This window comes from Mirounga angustirostris, unplaced genomic scaffold (assembly GCF_029215605.1).
Source record: "Mirounga angustirostris isolate CCGP_5_RB_7025 unplaced genomic scaffold, mMirAng1.0.hap1 SCAF_13, whole genome shotgun sequence".
Taxonomy (NCBI): domain Eukaryota; kingdom Metazoa; phylum Chordata; class Mammalia; order Carnivora; family Phocidae; genus Mirounga; species Mirounga angustirostris.
The window spans coordinates 38,594,299-38,614,803 of record NW_026991721.1 but is presented as its reverse complement, the minus strand read 5'-3'; the positions used below and the strand labels follow the sequence as shown (position 1 = coordinate 38,614,803).

The 20,505-nt window shown below is 46.9% G+C and overlaps 2 protein-coding genes across 15 annotated transcripts in view; one reads left to right on the top strand and one right to left on the bottom strand.

The window, feature by feature from the left end:
* Positions 1-3,388: 3,388 nt before the first annotated feature.
* LOC123842417 (serum amyloid A-2 protein-like) lies at positions 3,389-11,991 on the top strand. Of its 5 annotated transcripts, XM_064576771.1 has the most exons (5): positions 3,389-3,484; positions 4,183-4,277; positions 6,843-6,981; positions 9,959-9,998; positions 10,400-11,991. In XM_064576771.1, exons 2-5 carry the CDS (start codon positions 4,187-4,189, stop codon positions 10,445-10,447), a joined length of 318 nt encoding a protein of 105 aa, XP_064432841.1. In that variant the 5' UTR covers positions 3,389-3,484; positions 4,183-4,186; the 3' UTR covers positions 10,448-11,991. The 5 variants fall into 5 exon arrangements, with proteins under 5 accessions (XP_064432841.1, XP_064432838.1, XP_064432840.1 ...); XM_064576768.1 differs by having other exon boundaries at positions 3,390-3,484; positions 9,959-11,991; XM_064576770.1 differs by lacking the exons at positions 9,959-9,998; positions 10,400-11,991 and adding an exon at positions 7,203-7,507 and having other exon boundaries at positions 3,412-3,484.
* A 3,281-nt stretch (positions 11,992-15,272) lies between these two features.
* LOC123857319 (BLOC-2 complex member HPS5) overlaps positions 15,273-20,505 on the bottom strand; it is a 50,186-nt gene continuing 44,953 nt past the window's right edge. For 7 of the 10 annotated variants that reach the window (XR_010406931.1, XM_064576754.1, XM_064576757.1 and 4 more), the window contains one exon: positions 18,395-19,337. Coding sequence is in view for 6 of the 10 variants with exons in the window: in XM_064576754.1 (XP_064432824.1) it covers positions 19,277-19,337 (61 nt within the window). In the remaining 4 variants the exon portion in view is untranslated. Of the gene's footprint in view, positions 16,577-18,394; positions 19,338-20,505 lie in introns of those variants that run through there. The other 3 variants (XR_010406929.1, XR_010406928.1, XR_010406930.1) reach the window with 3 other exon arrangements.

Here is a 20,505-nt window from a genome sequence, read left to right as displayed (position 1 = left end):
AGTAGAATTCCAGGGCTTAGGCTAGGGATAACTGCAGGACCTGCTACCTGCTGCGGACGGAGTGCTGCCCAGGTGAAGAGAAAGTTCCCTCCTCTCTTGCACGGCTGCAAGCACTCCAGCTTGCTTTCTGCATCACAAACACTGTCCTGCCCACAGTTCTTTCTTTTTTTTTTTTTTAAAGATTTTATTTATTTATTTGACAGAGAGAGACACAGCGAGAGAGGGAACACAAGCAGGGGGAGTGGGAGAGGGAGAAGCAGGCCTCCCGCCCAGCAGGGAGCCCGATGTGGGGCTGGATCCCAGGAACCTGGGATCACGACCTGAGCCGAAGGCAGACGCTTAACGACTGAGCCAAGCAGGTGCCCCCCCACAGTTCTTTCTAACAAAGGGATCTTCAGAGACACCCAGAAATAACACTTTTCAAACATGTGAAAGAAGGCTGCTGTGTCCTGAAAATTTCAACCGGGATCTTTATTTTGTTTTTTAATTTTTAAAAGATTTTATTTATTTATTTGACAGAGAGAGAGCACAGTAGGCAGAACTGCAGGCAGAGGGAGACGGAGAAGCAGGCTCCCCGCCCAGCAGAGAGCCCAATGAGGGGCTCCATCCAGGACCCCGCGACCATGACCTGAGCTGAAGGCAGCTGCCCAACCGACTGAGCCACCCGGGAGCCCCTAAACCAGGATCTTTAAAGATAGAACTTTGCTTGGTAATCTTACTTATTCAAGTGTTCATGATGTGTGGCCTCCGTAACAATTTATTAAATAATCTTCCTGTCTCCCGCAATGTATAAAGTGCTATGAGTTGTCTTGGCTAAGCCAGAAGAGTTCAGTGTATTAAGTACTTTCCAAGTGCTCAGAACATATTTGCATCATTTGAATGACCAAATTTTTCTTTCTTATACATGCGAATCTCGCAGGTAGGTAACGTTACGTTATTCTTCTCATTTGAAATTCATGAAACTGTTGATCATTCTTTCTGCTGGCCCTCTGAGTCTGGGCCCTAGGCCTCCCATCCTCGCTTGATCACGGTACCCTGTGGGGCATCTTTTCTAACTTTGGTTTCTGGCTCTTCATAGGCTTGGTGTTCCTCTCATCCACTTAAATTCATGTAACAGAGAAAAGGGAGGTCTCTGAGGCCTCTCCATAGCCTGGTCACACGGGGCTATTAGAGGAGGGGGACCGTCTCATGTCTCCTTGAAACCAGGTCACTTCTGAGAGGGAAAGGGCTTCTCACTACTAACAAAGTTGGCACAATAGGCCCAACAGACACAGTCTCTGGAGTCCGGGACACAGCGACTCATGGCAGACTTCGGGAGATCTCTCCAAGGCCTGGAGATCTGATACCACCGTGCCAACATCTTTCTTTGGCAGGAGACACAAGGGAAATCGCTCCCAGTCCCTCTTGTTTATTGTTCTAAGCTTGGCCCTGCAGGGAGCTCAGTGTCTCTTCCAGAAAGAGAGACTACGTGACGGAACAAAGGAAGAGACCATGCCTTGCTTGCCCAAGCCCCTGTGAGGAGTTCCTCGTGGGTCTAGAAAGTGTTCTCGTGCGCTCTCTGTAATGTTTCCATCAAAGAAGGGAATGACTGGAATGCTGTCTGAAAGTGGGGAGGGCTTTCCAGCACGGAATGGCCCCAAGGGAGTAAAAGAATTGTCACAGGATGGGATCACTGGCCCAGGAGTTCTGCCCTGGGGAGCCTGGGAGGAGGGGGATGGGCATCACATGGCCTCCCCTGGGAAGCAGCCCCCAAACTCCCTTTCACCACTGGCTCTGGAGGGTTGACACTTGCCCTTCTCCCCACATGTCTATTCCTAGGACCAAGGGAGCCAAAGCAGCTCAGGGTCCCAGACTGGGCAGACCTCAGTGACCCCACCTTTCCCAGGGAGTGATTTGTGTGGGGAATGTCCAAATGCTGCTCAGCATTGCCCTGGATAAGAACCACAGGGACAGAGGGAACTTTGACAGTTGTCTGCCCTACACCTCTCATCTCGTTGTACCTACAGTTATTCAAATAAGACCCAGACCCAGAAAGAGGCATCACTCCTAGTGCTGGCAGGCTCCAACCTAAGACGGTGATTCCCTCCCACTAGTGGAATCCTTGCCTGATTGGCTTCATCCTGGGTCAGCCTCCCCTTTGTAGTGTCCTACCCATCACTCCTCTAGTCTTGTGACAAATCAGAAGTCCACCTCCTGCTTCTGCTCTGGGTTCCTGGTGGAGCTCGAGTCCTACATCCTTCCTGGCTACTACTTAGCATCTTCCAACCTCTGGGCTGTCCAGTCTCCATGATTTGCTTGCATCAGCCCTGGAGGCACTTGTCTTGCATCTGAAATGCCTGCTCATTTTGCTTGTCTCCAGGATGCACCCCAGGCCACACCCCTGAGCTAGCACTCCCTGGGCTGGGCCTTCCTGGCCCTACTTCCTTAGGCTTCCAGCCCGGGGCCCCAGGTCAGTGTGTCATGGACCAGGTCAGTCCTCTGGACCCCCCATCATTGCTACCACATCACACACGCACCATCCTCTCTTCTCCAGGGAAATCCGATGACCTCTAAACTTCCCCTTTCACAAACAGGGGCAGGGAAGGGGTAGGTGAGTGGACGAGGGCCTCCATCCCACTGATACCGTCTGCATGCAATTTCTTCCCACCATAATCCTCCTAAACTCACATAGTAAAGCTCAGTCCTGCTTTTCCAGCTGAAACAGTTGTTCCGTATGTTCTTGTCGGGCATCTAACTTTCACCTGAATCTTCTATTCTTATAATTTAGCAGCCAGTGGGCGATTTTCTGATCATTTTGATGATGGACCATTTCTCCGTGACACTGTAGCAAATGTCTACAAAGAAATTCAATGTTCCTGGACCAGCGTGTCCTCCATTTAAGCCTGCCATTAGGAGCTCCCCCAGCAACTGATCATGAATACACTCCAGTCTGAAGGACTCCTTTTTCCAGCATCCAGGCCACCGCACTGAGTGCTGGAAGCTTTATTTTCTTGGTTGTTGGTCCTTCCTGTCCTTCTCCTGCTCCCTGGGGTCCCAGCTTATCCTTATCTCTTCCTTCAATGGAGACTGCTCTTCCATTGGGCTTCTACGCTCTCATTCTTTAGACAACCAAAACTCTTTTCTAATATTGATTACTCTTCACACCCATTGTCAATAGATTACTCTGTGATGAAGGAACCCTTTCCTCACCAGGAGTGAGACTGAAAACAGGCAGAAAACCCCACGTTTGCTACATTCCTGGAAGCTGCCAGGTTGCACAACTGCAAGCTGGAAATTAGATGGGTACCAAGAAAAAACCTGATGTTCTGGATGCTGTGTTCTGGCCAAGGGGAATTTCCCAAATCTCAGTGTTTTGCTTCAAACCTGGCTTCCCCTTCATTCCCCTAGCAAAGCGTCAGTATATATACTGTGGGCACCCTTAGCAGGCAGGAGGGGCAGGCAGCTCAGCTTCACCAGGAGCCTCCTTGGGAAGCAACAGCCAAAGGTGAGGTACTAGAACTTTCCAACACGATTTCTCTTTGCAGACTCCCGTTCCCCACGGCATTCCTGCGCTGTGTCCCAGCTCTCTGCTTCCTTCCTGCATCTCCTAGCCTGACAATTAGGATTCAGCAGATGTGAATACTTTCTGGGACTGGGATTTAGTCGTGCACTTCCTCGGTGAGAGTTCAGGGATGGGTAGAGCAGGCATTCTGCAAAGGTTTGTGCATTGTTTCACTCATCTCATTCGACAGACTGGTATATGGTCACAAAATGCCCAGATGCTTCTTTGGAAGCTTTCTGTACAGTGGGTGTCAGGGCTCACAGGTGATGCCTGAAAGGGAAAGTGGTTTATATTAGAAGCGCAGTGTAATCTCTCATACTGGGATTCCAATGAGGCAAGTGGAAATGGACATGTGGACCCTCTGGAATTCTGTCTATGTATCTGCGTATCACCTGCCTAATATATGTATACGCACTGTCTACTTCTTTCTACATATAATACATACACATATATGTACATACACGGGTATATATGTACACATATGTGTGTGTGTGTATGTGTGTGGAGATCTACACATATAGATACTATTGAATGTGGCTTAGTTTTGGAATACAAGAACGGGTCAACATTACTCCCCGAAAAAACCAATCCAAAGCAAAACTAAACACCTATCATCTTTGTGTGTCTCTTTGACTCTGCAGCAGGATGAAGCTTTTCCTGGGCATCCTCTTGTGCTCCCTGGTCCTGGGCGTCAGCAGCCAAGGGTGGTTAACCTTCCTCAGGGAAGCTGGTCAAGGTAAGGCCCAAAGCATGGGGGTCGGGGGAGGCCGCATCTGGCCTCCCTCTAGGATTCCCCAGAGCAGAGGCCACATCCACACAGGGCAAAGGCCGCAAGTGGGACAGGAAGAAGCATGGTTTTCAAGATAGCAGTTTCCCAGGCTTTCTATTTCTTGATTTTTTAACTGAACCGTATCTGACATATAACATCGTGTATGTTTAAGGTGTATGTCGTGTTAATTTGATGCATTCCTATATTCAATCTGATTGCCTTTGTAGCTATAATTAGCACCTCTCTCATGTTACATAATTTCCCTTTCCTTTTAGTCATTGAAATACTTCAATTCTAGGCTATAGCACGTTTGATAATTATGATACAATATTGTTTGGTGCTCATTATACTGTGCCTTAAGTCTCTAGGGCTTACTTACTGCGTGTGGCTTTTCCCCTTAAACCACAGGTGTCCTATCCTTCCACCCCTGGCTTTTCTGGGCGGCAGTGCACTCTTCCATGGAGATCCCCAGGCTGGAGGTCACATAAAGTTTGGGCCTCAACTTGCAGCAGGAGCAGGAAGAGATAGATGTGGGGTCCAGGGTGCCTGGACCCTTCTTACAAGTGGGAGTCGAGTGCCGCCTAGTGGGAAGGCAGGGACAGCTCATGGCTGGGTCTCAGGCAGCCAGGAAGGGGTGCCTCAAACTTGTGCACTTAGTCATCCCATCCAAGATGAACGGAGCTTGGCCCGTGCTAGGCACTGTTCTAAGAGCTTCACGTGGATGGATGAACTGGTTTTCATCCTCAGGTTTTAATCTGTGATCCTGCGATGTAGGCACCATCATCCCTTAACAGAGAACCTGAGGCACAAAGAGATGAAGCGTCTGACAAAGTCCTCAAGCAGAGCAGGGTTCACCCCAGTGGTGGAGCCCCCCCAGACTTTGCTAGGACAGGACTGTCCTGCCTCCCACAGCAGAGAGCGCATGGCCGACTGCGGGGTTTGGGAACACACAACCCTCTTGTTTATCTGAGTGAATGGCAGAGAGTCAGGCTGTGGGAGAGGCGGAAGGCCACTCTGCAGAGCTCCTCTCCCCGCAAAGAAAGGCACAAGGATTCCATGATGCAGGTTCTGCGGGCCTGAGACCTGGCTGCGCAGGAGAGCAAGAGACATGCGCCTCAGTAGTCAGACTCAGCGGCAAGATTTGTGTATTTCACAAAATCATTTCTTTTCTTTTTCTTTTTCTGTGAGAGTCACTGATGACTGTTTTAAGAGTTTGCTGTCAATCCTTTCTAAATTCTCACAGGCACCACTACAAATGTGTTTCCATCTTTAGGTCAAGGTTTTCCAAAGGGTTGTTCTAGGACCGCGTGCATGAGAATCGCCTGGGGCTTGGGGTGCTTTGTGAAATGCAGATGCTGGGAGCACACACACCCCTCTGCTGAATCATCATTTTGGGGCTGAGCCTGAAATCTGGCCTTTACCAAGCACCCCAGTGGCTTTTTGTGCCCACTCAAGCTTGGGAACCACTGCCTCCAGTTTTGCCCCCACAAGGGACCAGTATGTCAGGCATTTTGGAAGGACTTCGTAAGCAAGGGGCCTCCAGCCATCTATTTAAATCTGTAACTTGGAGGGAGTAGGTAGAGTAAAAATGCTCTTTCTAAACACCAGAAATAATAAATGCATAAAATGGACATAAGGGATCGCATGGATATTAAACTAGGATTACAATTTGACAGTAGATTTTTCTCTTTTGCTTATTAAGTTACTTTTTGAAAGTCTTCGTCTTATTGTAGCCTGATCGGATTCCTTCAGTCAGTAACTCTATGATCTTCTTCTGAGCCTAGTCCCTTTACTGTTTTTGTCCCAGCCTTCCTAAGACCCAGAGAAATGATAGCATAGTGAGCACCTACAACCTTCTAGAAGTTACACGTGTATTTTCTCAGTTTGTCTGCATAACCACTGTGTAGAGGGCAATACTCTTCAGTTTCCTGGGGAGAACGCTGAACTTTAGAGCTGGGTTAGTTGCCCTTTCTCTGCATTTGATGACCCCGTTTCTGTGAAGCTCTCTTGGGAGAATTCACCTTTATCACCTGATGATTGAGTTCTGACAGTCTCCTGGTGCCACATATGCCCCAGACATTCGGATGTACACAGAACTGAGTTGTGTTCATGCTGCCCACAGCGCTGAATCGCTCCCCTTGACTAGGTTGGGAGCCCTCTGGGTCAGCAGCCTCCCTCAGACTTGCCTTTGTCCTCACGCCCCAGTCAGAGGGTTCCCTGCCCTTTCCAGGTAGAGGTTCATTGCACAACGAAGCATCCCTTAAAGACCATCCCCCTCTTGTTCATACACATCACACACAGCCAAAAACCAAGTAGCAACAGTACTTAGAATGGAATCAAAGAGAATAAAACTTGCACCCGGTGTGATTCTCCTAACATTAACCCAGGGGATTGAAAAGTAAAGGAATATGTATCTCAGCCAGTATAATCTCAAAGGTTTTTGTCAAAAGACTGAAATCTTAGAATCATTGGGAGGAAAACTTTTCTGTATTTTGCCAAGAGATGATCACTTTCATTTTCTTTCCTTTCCAGGAGCTAGAGACATGATGAGAGCTTACTCTGACATGAGAGAAGCCAATTACAAAAATTCCGACAAATACTTCCATGCCCGGGGAAACTACGATGCTGCACAAAGGGGCCCTGGGGGTGTCTGGGCTGCTAAAGTGATCAGGTAACATAGCTCCTGGGGATGGAGGGATGGGTGAGCTGAGCATGCCAAGCTGGATCTGCCAGGCTGAGTTGGGCTGTACCCAGAAATGATCAGTGTTTTAATGTCTCTAAACTTGGCCTCTTGTAGATTCATTCGTTTCTTGGAAAGAGGAGAGATAGGAAGGGTGGAGGTGTTGTTCATCAGCCCCTGATTAATCTCTTACCTGCTTTCCTCCATTCCAGCGATGCCAGAGAGAATTCTCAGAGAGTCACAGACCTTTTTATGAATAGAGACAGTGGCCACGGAGTGGAGGACTCAAAGGCTGACCAGGCTGCCAATGAATGGGGCCGGAGTGGCAAAGACCCCAACTACTTCCGACCCCCTGGCCTGCCTGACAAGTACTGAGCTTCCTCTTTGTTCTGCCCTCAGGAGTTGGGCTGTGAGTCCCCTGAGGGCAGGGACACCCAGTCACTGAGTTCTCTGTCCCCGGAGGCTGGTGGAGGACACCCAATAGGTGTCTAATAAATGCTTGAAGAGATTGACTGTTGAAAAATGTGTGTTACTCAGTCTTGGGTGTAAGGACTGCTCGTTTGTTCCCCAGGGGAGATGGATGGACACCCCCGTGTGGGCGGAGCCCGGGCCCCCGGGTTTTGTGTAGGGGGACCATCTCAGCATGACACAGGACAGACGCCCCGCACCCACCCCTCCCCGATCAGACCCGCTCCCCTGACCAGGCCCCTCTGGTTGCACGGGTGCTGTTTCCAGGTCCTTCTGTGTCCAGGCCCCTCACTGCCATCCGTGGTGTCCTCTTACCTTCTCTGTCTTCAGCGTCTGGTTCCCTTTGTTTTGGTTCTCAGTGGTCTCTGTCCCTGAGGGCAGGGGACCCAGCCGTGGGAGGACGGGACTGTGGCATCCAGCTCCGGCCACTGCCACCTTGATCTTCTGTTGTTTTCTCAGCACCTCCAAATCCAATGAAAACCAATTTCTGTCCCTGCCTTCCGAGGAATGGGTCCAAGGCAGTTTTTCTCCACCTTATTTTTTTTTTTAATTTTTTATTCTTATGTTAATCCCCATACATTACATCATTAGTTTTAGATGAAGTGTTCCATGATTCATTGTTTGTGCATAACACCCAGTGCTCCATGCAGAACGTGCCCTCCTCAATACCCATCACCAGGCTAACCGATCCTCCCACCTCCCTCCCCTCTAGAACCCTCAGTTTGTTTTTCAGAGTCCATCGTCTCTCATGGTTCGTCCCCCCCTCTGATATCCCCCCCTTCATTCTTCCCCTCCTGCTACCTTCTTCTTCTTTTTTTTTCCTCTTAACATATATTGCATTATTTGTTTCAGAGGTAGTGATCTGATATTCAACAGTCTTGCACAATTCACAGCGCTTACCAGAGCACATACCCTCCCCAGTGTCTATCACCCAGTCACCCAATCCCTCCCACCCCACCCCCCACTCCAGCAACCCTCAGTTTGTTTCCTGCAATTAAGAATTCCTCATATCAGTGAGATCATATGATACATGTCTTTCTCTGTTTGACTTATTTCACTCAACATAATACCCTCCCGTTCCATCCACGTCGTTGCAATTTCTCTACCTTATTTGCACTGCTCTAGAAAAGCTCCCGGGAACAAAACATGTCAGGAAATGGTGGCTAAGTGACATCAGCAACATCTGGCGAGTTTTGTTGTCACCTCAGTGGGGGCCTTCTTGTTCATCAACTTTGACTTGTGGCACCCAGCAAACTTTCTCTGCCAAGCAAAGGACCATGGCCACACACTTTCTAACAAGACCTTAATGGCAGCCTTGTGAGGGCCCGTCCTGAATTATCCTTCGTTTTTATCCCTTAGTAGCCAATCTTCTGCAACTATATAATAATTCTTTATGTTAACCAGCCCCTCCAAATTACTGCCTGGTTTCTGTCTCCTGACTGGCCCCTCACCAATAACGGGGTCTCCAATCTGCCAGGGCGTCTAGGGTCTGCATGGGCTCTCCCCTTTGATACCCACAGCACGGCAGATAAGACTGCTCACACTGTCTCCGCCTCTTACTCTCAGCATGCTGAGGCCTCTCCAAGTGTTTTGTTGCTATTTCTAGACTTCTCTGTGTCCCCATCTCTTCACTGCCCAGTCACCTGTGTCCTGTCCCCTTCTCTGCCTCTGCGCCTTGTCCCACAGTGGCCCCTCTCCATTAGTCTTTGGGAAGCCTAATCCCAGGGGTTCTGGCATCTGATGTCTTGGCCTCCCCAACACCAGCCCCTGTCCCTGCTGACATTTTTATATATTTTTAAAAGATTTTATTTATTTATTTGACAGAGAGAGACACAGCGAGAGAGGGAACACAAGCAGGGGGAGGGGGAGAGGGAGAAGCAGGCTTCCCGCTGAGCAGGGAGCCCGATGCGGGGCTCGATCCCAGGACCCTGGGATCATGACCCGAGCCGAAGGCAGACGCTTAACTGACTGAGCCACCCAGGCGTCCCCCGATGACATTTTTAATCAATTCCTTTTGCTCCTACCTGAGGAATGGCTCTCACAGTAGTTTCTCTCATCTTTATTCCTACTGTCCTTGAACTCAGATCCCGAAAGAAGTTCTACTTCCTCAAACAACCTTCCTAGTAGCCCCAGCACTACATTCTGGGACAGAGTTTGGGGCTCTCACAGAGCTTTCATTTGCACCTGCTGGCTCATCTTCACCTCATCCCCTCTGTTCCTTTCACGTGTCAGCTCCCCTGATAGATTTCAAGCCTAAGATAACTCCTCTAACTCACATGCAAACAAAATCATAAAATACTTTCATTCTATTTTCTACATGACTTTTCTTTTGACAAGGTCTACTGTTCGAGAGAGGAAGCCAGATATGTACGTAGACACAACGCAATTTAGTAAGAAGCTGCACCGAGGCCCACATTGGAGGCAATCCCAGCTCTGCTGGGGTGTGGAAGGCTGGCGTATATGAATTAATCACAGTAGCTGCCATTTTCTTTGTTTGCAGATGCCAAACTGTGCTCTACACTGTATGGACCTTATCTGATGTAAGCCACAGAGTCTTTGCAGTTCTCAGCTGGAGAGGGACACGATTAGGACCATGTCCGGGGTGGCACACGGAATGGGAGCAGAGCCAGGACCGCAGGCTGATGGTCTGCCTCCAGGACCTGGGGTGTGCTCTACAAGGCCAAGAGCTTCAGCAGGGGGCCTCTCTCTCCTTCCCGAACCTCCGGCGCTAGGGGCAAACGGCCAGGAGAGCACTTACAATCAATCGGGAGGTGCCCGCCGTGCTTAAGGACAGGCACCACGTCCTGCACATCCCTGGAGGCGCTCCGCCTCGCACGGTCCAGGCACTCATCAACGGCTTCCCCGGGAAATGACCACATCCGACACCCGGACTCAGCCCGCCTCACTCAACTCTCGCACCTTTTCCTCTTCCTCCTACCAGTCTGACTTGTTGAAAGAGCCACCCATCTACACGATTCCTCCCTTCTGACTCACACCTGAATCCGCTCCAGCCTGGCCCGTCCCCAGCACTCCAGCAATGCAACTCTTGTCCACCGAGGACCTCCGTGTTGCCCCAAGCAAGTGACATATCCCTCCTTGTCCCAGTAGGCCTCTGAGCGACGTTCAGCACACCTGCCTTCCCCCGCTTTCTTGAAAGATGCTCTCAATTGCCTTCATGATATCACGTGCTCCTTCATTATATCACACCTCCATGGCTCTCCAGCCAGTCTTCCCTCAGTCCCACCAACAAGTCAAGCTCCAATTTGCCACAGCGTGTTTGCCTAGAACACTGGATCCATCTGCTCTTCACATGGCTGCTTCCTTCTCATCCTGTGTGTCTCACGTGAAATCGCTCTTCAGAGAGGCCTTCTCTGGCTGCTCGGAGTTGCCTACCGTGCCTATTCTTTCCTTCCTATTACTAATATGCAGGATGTTCTTTTTCACTTCTTGGTTTCCATTTTTCTGTTACTGTTTTGTTTTTGTTTTCTTGGTCCCCAGCTTCCATCCTAGGCTGTAACAATTTCTGCCTTATTTAGCTTTAAATATCTGGCACTAAGCCAAGTATCTGGTACATAATAGAACCTCAAGACTTAAATGAACGAATGGTTGAAATAATTTATTTTTTAACTAATTAGTCAAAAGTCGGGGATGAGGTCAAGGTCACAGATGATGGGTTAACCTGAAAAGGAGGAAGGAGTTGCTCCTGAGAAAGGAAGGTAAAGAGAATGCAGTCAGGAGGTGCAGAACATTTGAGAGGGAGGACGAGGAACCTGAGGGAGTTCACGTGTACCTGCTATCGTACATTATTGTCCCCAGGACCCATCACGAAGGGCAAAAAGCAGGTCTACTTTGTTGTATGTCATCCTCGTTATGCGGAGTAACTACCACAGCTCCTGGCACATAGTAGATGCTCAGTAAACACTGAGTGAATGTATGAAACAGGAAGAAACGTAGGCTGCAGAGGATGACGGGGCTGGGAGCAGCGTTCGGGACTTGTGGAGGATATTTGATATTTGATACAGGTTTTGGTCTGCAGAACGTGGTAATGTTTCTCTTAAAGATGAATATCCAAATCTATAGCAAAATCTCTAATAAAGTACCATCTAAACTGACATAATCTCACTTTATCATAGAAAAAATAATTTTCTCTGGCAATACTTTGCAAGCTTTCTCATTAGAAATAAAAATTATGACTCCCAGTGATGACTTACGTCAACTTGGCTAGGCTGAACTAAGCCCTCACAGCTCCCTCTGTGAGGCCGGTTGGATGGGCCTGGCTCTCACATTAGTGGATCAGTAGGGCTAATAGTGAGCGAAGGCACTAACACTTCCTTGCCTTCATGCCTGGACTCATGAATTGTGGCTACGGGAGAAACAGTACCATATATCGGACGCCGATTTAAAGCACATATCATATGGGGAGGGAGGCACTGCCTTATCCCTGCAAGGTGTTGCTATCTAGCTAGTACTGTAGCTGAGTCTTCAAAAGGTTACTCTAGCAGTCTATCCAGCCAGCTACTTCAAGATAATAGGGAACATGGTTAAACCAGTGAATTCCATGAGGATAGCCCCACTGCCACGTTTCATTTGTTGCAAAATTAGTTCCTTAGTCAGGAGTAATACTGTGTAAAAGAAATACCATGATGGTGGATAAGGCATTCTGTAAGTCCAGACTTCGGCAGAAGCATTGCATGCTGGGGAGACAAATCTATTTTCATTGTGTCTGTTCCATTACGGAAAAGCATTGTCCCTTCCATGATGGAAGTAGCAGCATTATTCAAAATATCCAAGAAGTGGAAGCAACTCAAGTATTTATCAATTAATGAGTGTTTAAACAAAATGTGGTATATTCATACAGTGGAATGGTATTCAGCCATAATAGGAATAAAGTACTAATACATGCTACATGGATGAAATGTTGGCTTGAAAACATTAAATAAAAGGCAGACACAAAAGGCAATATATTATGTGATTTTATTTGTATGAAATGTCCAGAAATGACAAGTCCAGAGACAGAAAGATTAGTGGCTGCCATGGCCTAGAAGGAGGGGTAATAGGGAGTGACTGCTAAGAGTATGAAGTTTCTTTGTGGCATGATGGAAAAGTTCTGGAATTGCACAGAGGTGAAGACTGCACAACCTTGTGACTATACTAGGAACCCTTGAACTGAGTACTTAGGGTGAATTTTATGGTATGTGAATTGTATCTCAACTAAAAAATTGTATGAGGAAAAAAATGTAACTAACAGACTAGGGTCCGGGGGGGGAAAAGGAGAGAACATTCATCAAACAATGTGCCTCGCACACATAAAATGGAATACTAGGCAGTCATTTCAGATAATATCCATGTTACACACAGGAGTTTTTAAAAATTGTTTAGTATTTAGACACCTAGGTGGCTCAGTCGGTTAAGCATCTGCCTTCAGCTCAGGTCATGATCCCAGGGTCCTGGGATCGAGTCCCACATCGGGCTCCTGCTCAGTGGGAGCCTGCTTCTCTCTCTCCTCCCTGCTCATGCTCTCTTCTCACTATCTCTGTCTGTCTCTAAAAAAAAAAAAAAAAAAAAAAATTGTTTAGTATTATCTTGGTAAGACAAAAAAAGAATCTGTTGTTTATCTTATGCATAGGGAATTTTCTAAAAAATATTACCATCTCCATATGAAAAAAAGAAAAGCAAAACTCTTGCTATGTTTAGTGTGAAATAAAACTATGTTTTGGTTAAAAAACAAAAACCAGGATTACGGGGATTGGCCAGAAGAATATCTGAATAATAGTACTAGTCATAATGGCTAATATTTATTGAGCTCTAATTCTAGTCCCAGTCGGCCACAACTCTATGGTGTAGATTTTTTTTCAGATGAGGACACGGGGGGACAAAGAGATTGAGTAAGTTGCTCAAGGTCACAGATATGAGTGGTAAAGCCAGGATCAGAACACAGGCAGGCCGACCTGAGGCTCTTCCCTTAAGCTACACCACTACTTCCTTGGGCAGTATTAATAAATAATAGTAAGACTCCCCAGTTCTCTGATGGAGACTTACAGTTAATAAGCCAGGCAGAGAAAAGCCTCCACTGCTGACAGAATCGTTTCGGGGAGAAACGGAAATGTTTCTGGTCTAGGCAAGACCTAGCCCGGTTTGTGGGCAGGTTAGCAGCAAGGGTGCATAGAAAGCCCCAGCCTGTTCACAGCTTGGACTCTGCCTGGCATTTGGGCCACCATCTGTATGGGCCCTGGGCCCTGTGGATCTCACTATTGGGTAAGTGTGGACGTGCCATTCTCCCCTGTACCCCAGGTTATAGTTGGAGGGCTGCCTGGAGGTTAGAGATTGAGGATCCTTCAGTACTTTTCATACAAGGACCTTGACTTGAATAACAGATTAAGTCTACGTGGTTAGGGGATCCAAGGAATATCTGAGCCACAAGGTCCCCAGTGGGGCAAAGTTTCAAGGGCAGTAGGAAGCAAGTTTTTGTTGGCTCGGGCTTGCCTCCAAACATCGAAGCTGAACTCGGGCCAGCCTGGGCTGCACTGCTTTGGCTGCTTCTCCTCTCCAGTCCCCAAGGTCGTAAAGGCTGTTCCAGTCGGGCACCCGCTAGCACTGGAGGGGGGCAACCAGAGAGCCTGAGCTGGTGTTTGACACAGTCGGAGGCACACTTCAGAGAAGGCTTTCTCCAAAATTATTTAAGCCTAAATAAACTGAGGACAGAACCAGCTGTGACTGGCTCTACTTCACTTCCTTTAATTAGAGTAAAGCTCACTTGTAACAAAAATTCAGAGGCTTGGGCGCCTGGGTGGCTCAGTCATTAAGCGTCTACCTTTGGCTCAGGTCAGGATCCCAGGGTCCTGGGATCGAGCCCCATGTCAGGCTTCCTTGCTCAGCGGGGAGTCTGCTTCTCTCTCTCCCACTCCCCCTGCTTGGGTTCTCTCTCTCACTGTGTCTCTGTCAAATAAATAAAATCTTTAAAAAAAAAATTCAGAAGTTTAAGGAATACAAAAATTTATGTTTCGCTTAATGTGGCAAGTAATCCACTTGCCAGGGGCCTTGGCTCCTTCCAAGTTGCTGCTTTACCACACTTTAGACTGAGCCTTGCTACCCAAAGGGTGATCCAAGGAAGCATCACCTGGAAACCTGTTGGAAACGTAAAATCTTAAGCTCCACCTCAGATCTCCTGTGGCAGCCGGAGCCAGTTACTTAACATGTGGGTCCCAATGCAAAATGAAAATGTGGAGATCCTTGTTCAGAAATTATTAAAAATTCCAAGATGGTGGTGGGACGCCTGGGTGGCTCAGTCGGTTAAGCGTCTGCCTTCGGCTCACGTCATGATCCCAGGGTCCTGGGATCAAGCCCCGCATCGGGGTTCCTGCTCAGCAAGGAGCCTGCTTCTCCCTCTCCCTCTGCTTGTGCTCTCTCTCTCTCTCAAATATATACATAAATAAAATCTTAAAAAAAAATACTTAAACAAAACAAACAAACCTGACACTAAGTCACTAAACCCAGGCTTTACCTACGGATAACAGGTATAAATATTGCCCACATCACTAGAGGGAAACATCAGTTTGAATATTCACATTGATTCAGAGTTGCCCATCTGGAAAAATGTATTACTTGGGCAAGATGGGAAAAACACTATCTGGGAAAACATTGTCTGTACTTAGGACACAGTGGTGCCAGTCTGTATTTTTCTAAGCCCTCTGGAAAGAATTACCAAGTAGGAATTTTTCCAGGCTGCTTCTGTGATCTGTATTTGATCCATTAGACCAGGGCTGACTGGAAACTCCAGACTCCACACAGCAGCACTGGGTTCCAACTCTGTAGTGTTATTCAGGAAGTTTAGGGGTATGCAGATTTCTTCTAAATGAAGGGGTAGGAAAAGCTCTGACCCCACTCTGAAGTTACTGTTTCCTGGCGCAAAGAGAGATTTCAGCCCCTTGTTTATGTTATCTGTAAAATAACCCAGATTGACATGTGGAATCTGAAGGCACAGAACCCCAGTGGGATTTAGCAGGTGGGGGACTGGGGCGAAGGACACTTCAGGGTTTAAGCAGGGGCCCAAAGCAGAGGCCCACATGCAGAGCGTATCCACGAAACAGAGAATCCAGGATGAGAGACAAACTCTCGAACTGAGGAACTGAATTTGGAAACAAGTCAGAGAGGGCCTTCAATGACAAGCTCAAGGATTTGGGCTTTATTCTGAAAGCAGAGGGGAGCCACCGAAAGTTTCTGATTGGGAAGAGGTGTGACTAAGGCCGTGCCTCAAAAGGACAAGAACTCTGGCAGTGGACCGCTCATTAACTTCCCATGAGACCAAGACGGGTTTATCTGTAAACCAGGGCCACTCTCTATCTAAATCTAGGAACAATGTGGGGGTAGGAGGCCGGCTGAGGATTGTATTAGACCCTTGATCTACAGATCCCAGGCCTGGGGCAGGATCCCCGACTCAGTATTTTTCACAAGCTCCTGTGCTGACTCTAATGTGTGGCAGGGCTGTGAATCACCTGCCCTGGGTGATGCCTAGGTGCTTGTATTTTAGGGAGCTGAGACTGAGTGGTGGTGGCGGGGGGCGGGGGGAAGGCAGTATTTACAAGTGAAGAAAGAAAGGTCACTAAGACTGCTCTAACTGTCTAGGCAGGCAAGAAGAAATGAGAACGTGGACTTGCAGCAACAGAGATGGCGGGGGGGAGGGGCGGGGAGGGCGGACGGGGAATGACCAGTGGAAACCACCACCAACACAGAACTGAGAGGATTTCCCTAGCGGTGGCACGTGATGGTTGAGGAGGGGAGAGGCAAGGACGATCACAAGGTTTGGAGCCTTGGGCAGGAAGGGACATTTAACACATACAAGGACATTCTTACCTTCAGTTTTGGTGCTCCCACTCTCCCGGGTTCGTATGAACCAGCTTACCCGGGTCTGATCACTTCTGGGTGCAAGGATCTTCTAATCCTCTCACACAACAGCTAACACGTGTTCCTGGGCACCGTCACAAGCTCTACTGCCCTGCACTTTAGTCTCACATGTCACCAAGAGATGGCTCTCCCTGTACTCTGTGCCAGGCGCCTGCTCCGTGCTTCACATTCATCACATTCATGACCTCCGTCACTTCTCAAACCATCCTGAGTGCTACTACCGTCCCCATTGTTTAGAAGAGAAAACGGACACAGAGAAAAAAGTAACTTCCCCACAGTCATTTATAAGGAGACAGAGCAGCATTCAAAGCTAGACAGCCCTCCTCAGCACCAAGCTCTTAGCCACTACGCTACCCTGCAGCCTGTTGAAAGTGAGGCCACCATGAATCACTGTCTGTAAGTTTTAGGCCAGTAAAAGATACAAGTTGTATTGGAAAACACTGCCTAATATCCAACTTGACTGTTCAAATTTCAGTGTTTCACTGAAGGGGATTTTTGCTGCTTGCTTGGTTTACTTTGGAAAACAAATTCAGATGACATGATTTTTATTCTTTTTTTAATGCTAGAAATTTCTCTGTGTCCCTTTGGCAAATGAGGATTGCCGTAAGATGCCTTAAAACAATCCGTCAGGAAATGATCGCACAATTGGGCCACTTCAGGCTGTGTCCTTCTCCTGAGATTTCTTCTGGGCCCTCTTCTGGACAGTCATTATGTAATGACAGAAGCTGACGGACAGTGAAGGGAGGGGTCTTGCTCCTTACCTTAGTACAGACTCACATTCAACATAATCCACTACAGCCAAAACCCAGCTGATGCTAGTGGGAAGGTATGATACTGTGATTGGCGGTTAAGAAGTCCGTATTTGGTCTTCCTCCCATTTCTGGTACAGAGCTCCTAAAACCCCTGGAATGTCCTAAGTGATGAATGCCACAGAGATGCCTTGCAGTACTAACGCGGTGACATTTGGACCGCACCTAAGGATGGGGGCTGGCTGCCAGTGATTCAGAGGATCGGGACTTTCAGGCCCAGACCCCAAGCCCCACCCCTGACCTCAGGAGGGAGAGAGGGACTGAGTTTGATCACCAGTGACCAGTGATTTAATCAACCATGCTCTTGTAACGAAGGCATAAAAAATCCCAAAGAACTTGATTCAGAGACCTTCCGGACTGGTGAACAAGGGGCGATTTGGAGAAGGTGGAGCTTGGAGCAGGCATGGACGCTCCTGACGCTTTCCCCCAAATCTTGCCTTTTGCATCTCTTCTATCCGGTTGTTCCTGAGTTATATCCTTATATAACAAACTGGCAATCTAGTAAACAAACTGTTTCTCTGAGTTCTGGGAGCCGCTCTAGCAAATTAATCAAACCATCAAATCCAAGGAAGGGGTCGTGAGGACCTCTGATGTACAGCCAGTTGGTCAGAAGTATAGTTAACAACTGGGACTTGCAATTAGTGTCTGAAGTGGAGGGCACGGGGTGGGGGGATGGGGTAACTGGGTGATGGACATTATTAAGGGGGGCACGTGATATAATGAGCACTGGGTGTTATGTAAGACTGATGAATCACTGACCTATACCTCTGAAACCAGTAACACATTATATGTTAATTAACTGAATTTAAATTAAAAAAATAATAAAATGGAGGGCAGTCTTTTGGGACTGAGCCCTTCACCTGGGGGATCTGATGCTACCTCAGGGTCAATAGTGTCAGAATTGGGTTGAGACCTCCTTGGTAAGGGGAAATACCACACACGCCCAAACACACACCCCCCCACACAGACACCCACTGTTGACCAGAAGTCTTAGGTTTTCTACGCTCCCCAAAACCCTAAGAAACTTTGTGAAGCCTCCTTTCTCTGACAATCTCCTTCAACCCCTCTGGTCACATCATATCCGAATATCACGTGGAAGTATGACAGCCATTTCTGTCTGTAGCTCTCTGGCTGTGTTAGGAATGAAAAAAAGAAGTGAATCATGCAACGTATCCAACGCTTTTCTTACTCCACACTGAGTCTATGCCACACCTTCCCGCAAATCGTTCACAATAACCTCGTGTTTATTGAGTTCATTTATGTTAACAGATACAGGTCTCTTCAAATAAAAACAGATTTTACATTTATTATTAATGTAACATGCTATGTAAATGTACAGGAGCCTGAGGAAGGCATTCTAGTACCTGGCACAGCGCCTACTACAGTGTTTGTTAGTACTTAGCTTTCCTTTTTTATGGCTTTTAAAAAATGGTTTTTAAAAAAGTGCATGATTCCTTTGGACCACTGTTCAGGAAAGATTAGAGATAAAACCTTTCCAGTCATTTGCATACAGGTTCAGATTAGAAAAAGTCAAATACTGAGAAAAAATATATTTTCAATTAGCTCAATTTAAATATGGGGTCATTCCATGTAAATATCTCATCTGAATTTTCAGTGTTTCACTTATTTCATGTGCTAATTCCATTCCGCTAGGTCTTATTTCGGTAATTTCTCAACTATTCCAGATAAGATATATAAAGAATTCAACTCCTGTCAGTTATTTTATCTGTCTTCATGCAACCAGGATGAGAAACTTCTGCTCTCTACATGAGTCACGATAATTCCCCCAATCCACTAGCAAGGAGAAAATAATACTGTAGTTCAGAATAAGGCCTGCATGGCTGTGAACTTGCAAATTCTGATTCCAGAGCACTTCATTTCAGCAAACAAGGCCTGATTCCTGTCAAAATTCAACCGTGGTTGACAAACACTGAGGTCACAGATAGAGCCACAAATGCAGAAGTTATAGACACTGACTAAAGTACCCCCGGTAACGTGGCAGGGTTTTCCGGTGGTACCTTTCCTTCAACAGCAAATGCACTCAGGAGGTTCAGGAGCATGGTTCAGTTTTTCTCAAAGCATTGTGACATTTGCTGAATCTTCTTCCACTAGGCCTGCTGAGACCAGAGAAACCGATCACATTTTTCAAGCATGCTTTGTATCAAGGCTCTGAAATCCGAAAGAAAAGAAACAGGTGCACTTAGTTTTCATTGTTTTTTCTTTATAAAAAACTTCTTAAAACCCACAAAGAATGAAAGGATTCAAAAAACTGACCGAGTCTGTGCATCAAAAGACACAGTCAATGGAGTGAATCATGAATCTGATAAAGGGTTAATATCCAGAATATACAAAAAATTCATACATCAAAAAAACAATGCAATTAAAAAATAGGCAAATGGACATGAATAGACAGGTCTCCAAAGATGATATACAAACAGCCAGCAAGTGTATGAAAAGATCCTCAACATCATTAATCATTAGGGAAATGCACATAAAAACCACAGTGACTTCTCACCTCATGCCCATTAGGGACGGCTACTGTCAAAAAGAAAATAACTAGTGTTGGTGAGAATATGGAGAAAATGGTACACTTGTGCACTACTCGTGGGAATGGAACATGGTGCGACCCTTATGGAAAACAGTATGACAGCGCCTCAAAAAATTACAAATAGAATTCCATGTGTTCTAGCGATTCCACTTCTGGGTACACACCCAAAAGAATTAGAAGCAGGGTCTCAAAGAGACATTCGTATATCCGTGTTCAGAGCAGCATTACTCATAATAGCCACGAGGTAGAAGCATCCCCAGTGTCCATAAGACAGATGAATGGATAAACAAAACGTGGTATATCCACACCATGGAGTATTATTCAACCCTAAAAGGGAAGGAAATTCTGGCACATGCTGTAATATGAATGAACCTTGAAAACATTATGCTAAGTGAAATAAAAGCCAGTCACAAAAAGACAAGCACCATATGAATCCACTTATGTAAGATACTTATATTACAGTAGTCCTCCCTTATCCACAGTTTTGTTTTCTATGGTTTCAGATACCCACGGTCCACCATGGTCCAGAAGCAAATGATCCTCCTTCTGATAGATCATCAGAAAGTTAGGAATAGCCTAACACTACGTCACAATGCCTATGTCGTTCACCTCAGTTCATCTCATCACATGGGCATTTTCTCATCTCACACCATCACAAGAAGAGGGGTGAGTACGGTACAGTAAGATATTTTGAAAGACAGAGAGAGAGGAATGGAGAGAGAGAGAAAGACCACATTCACATAACCTTTATTACGGTATGCTGTCTTAACTGTTCTGTTTTATTAGCTA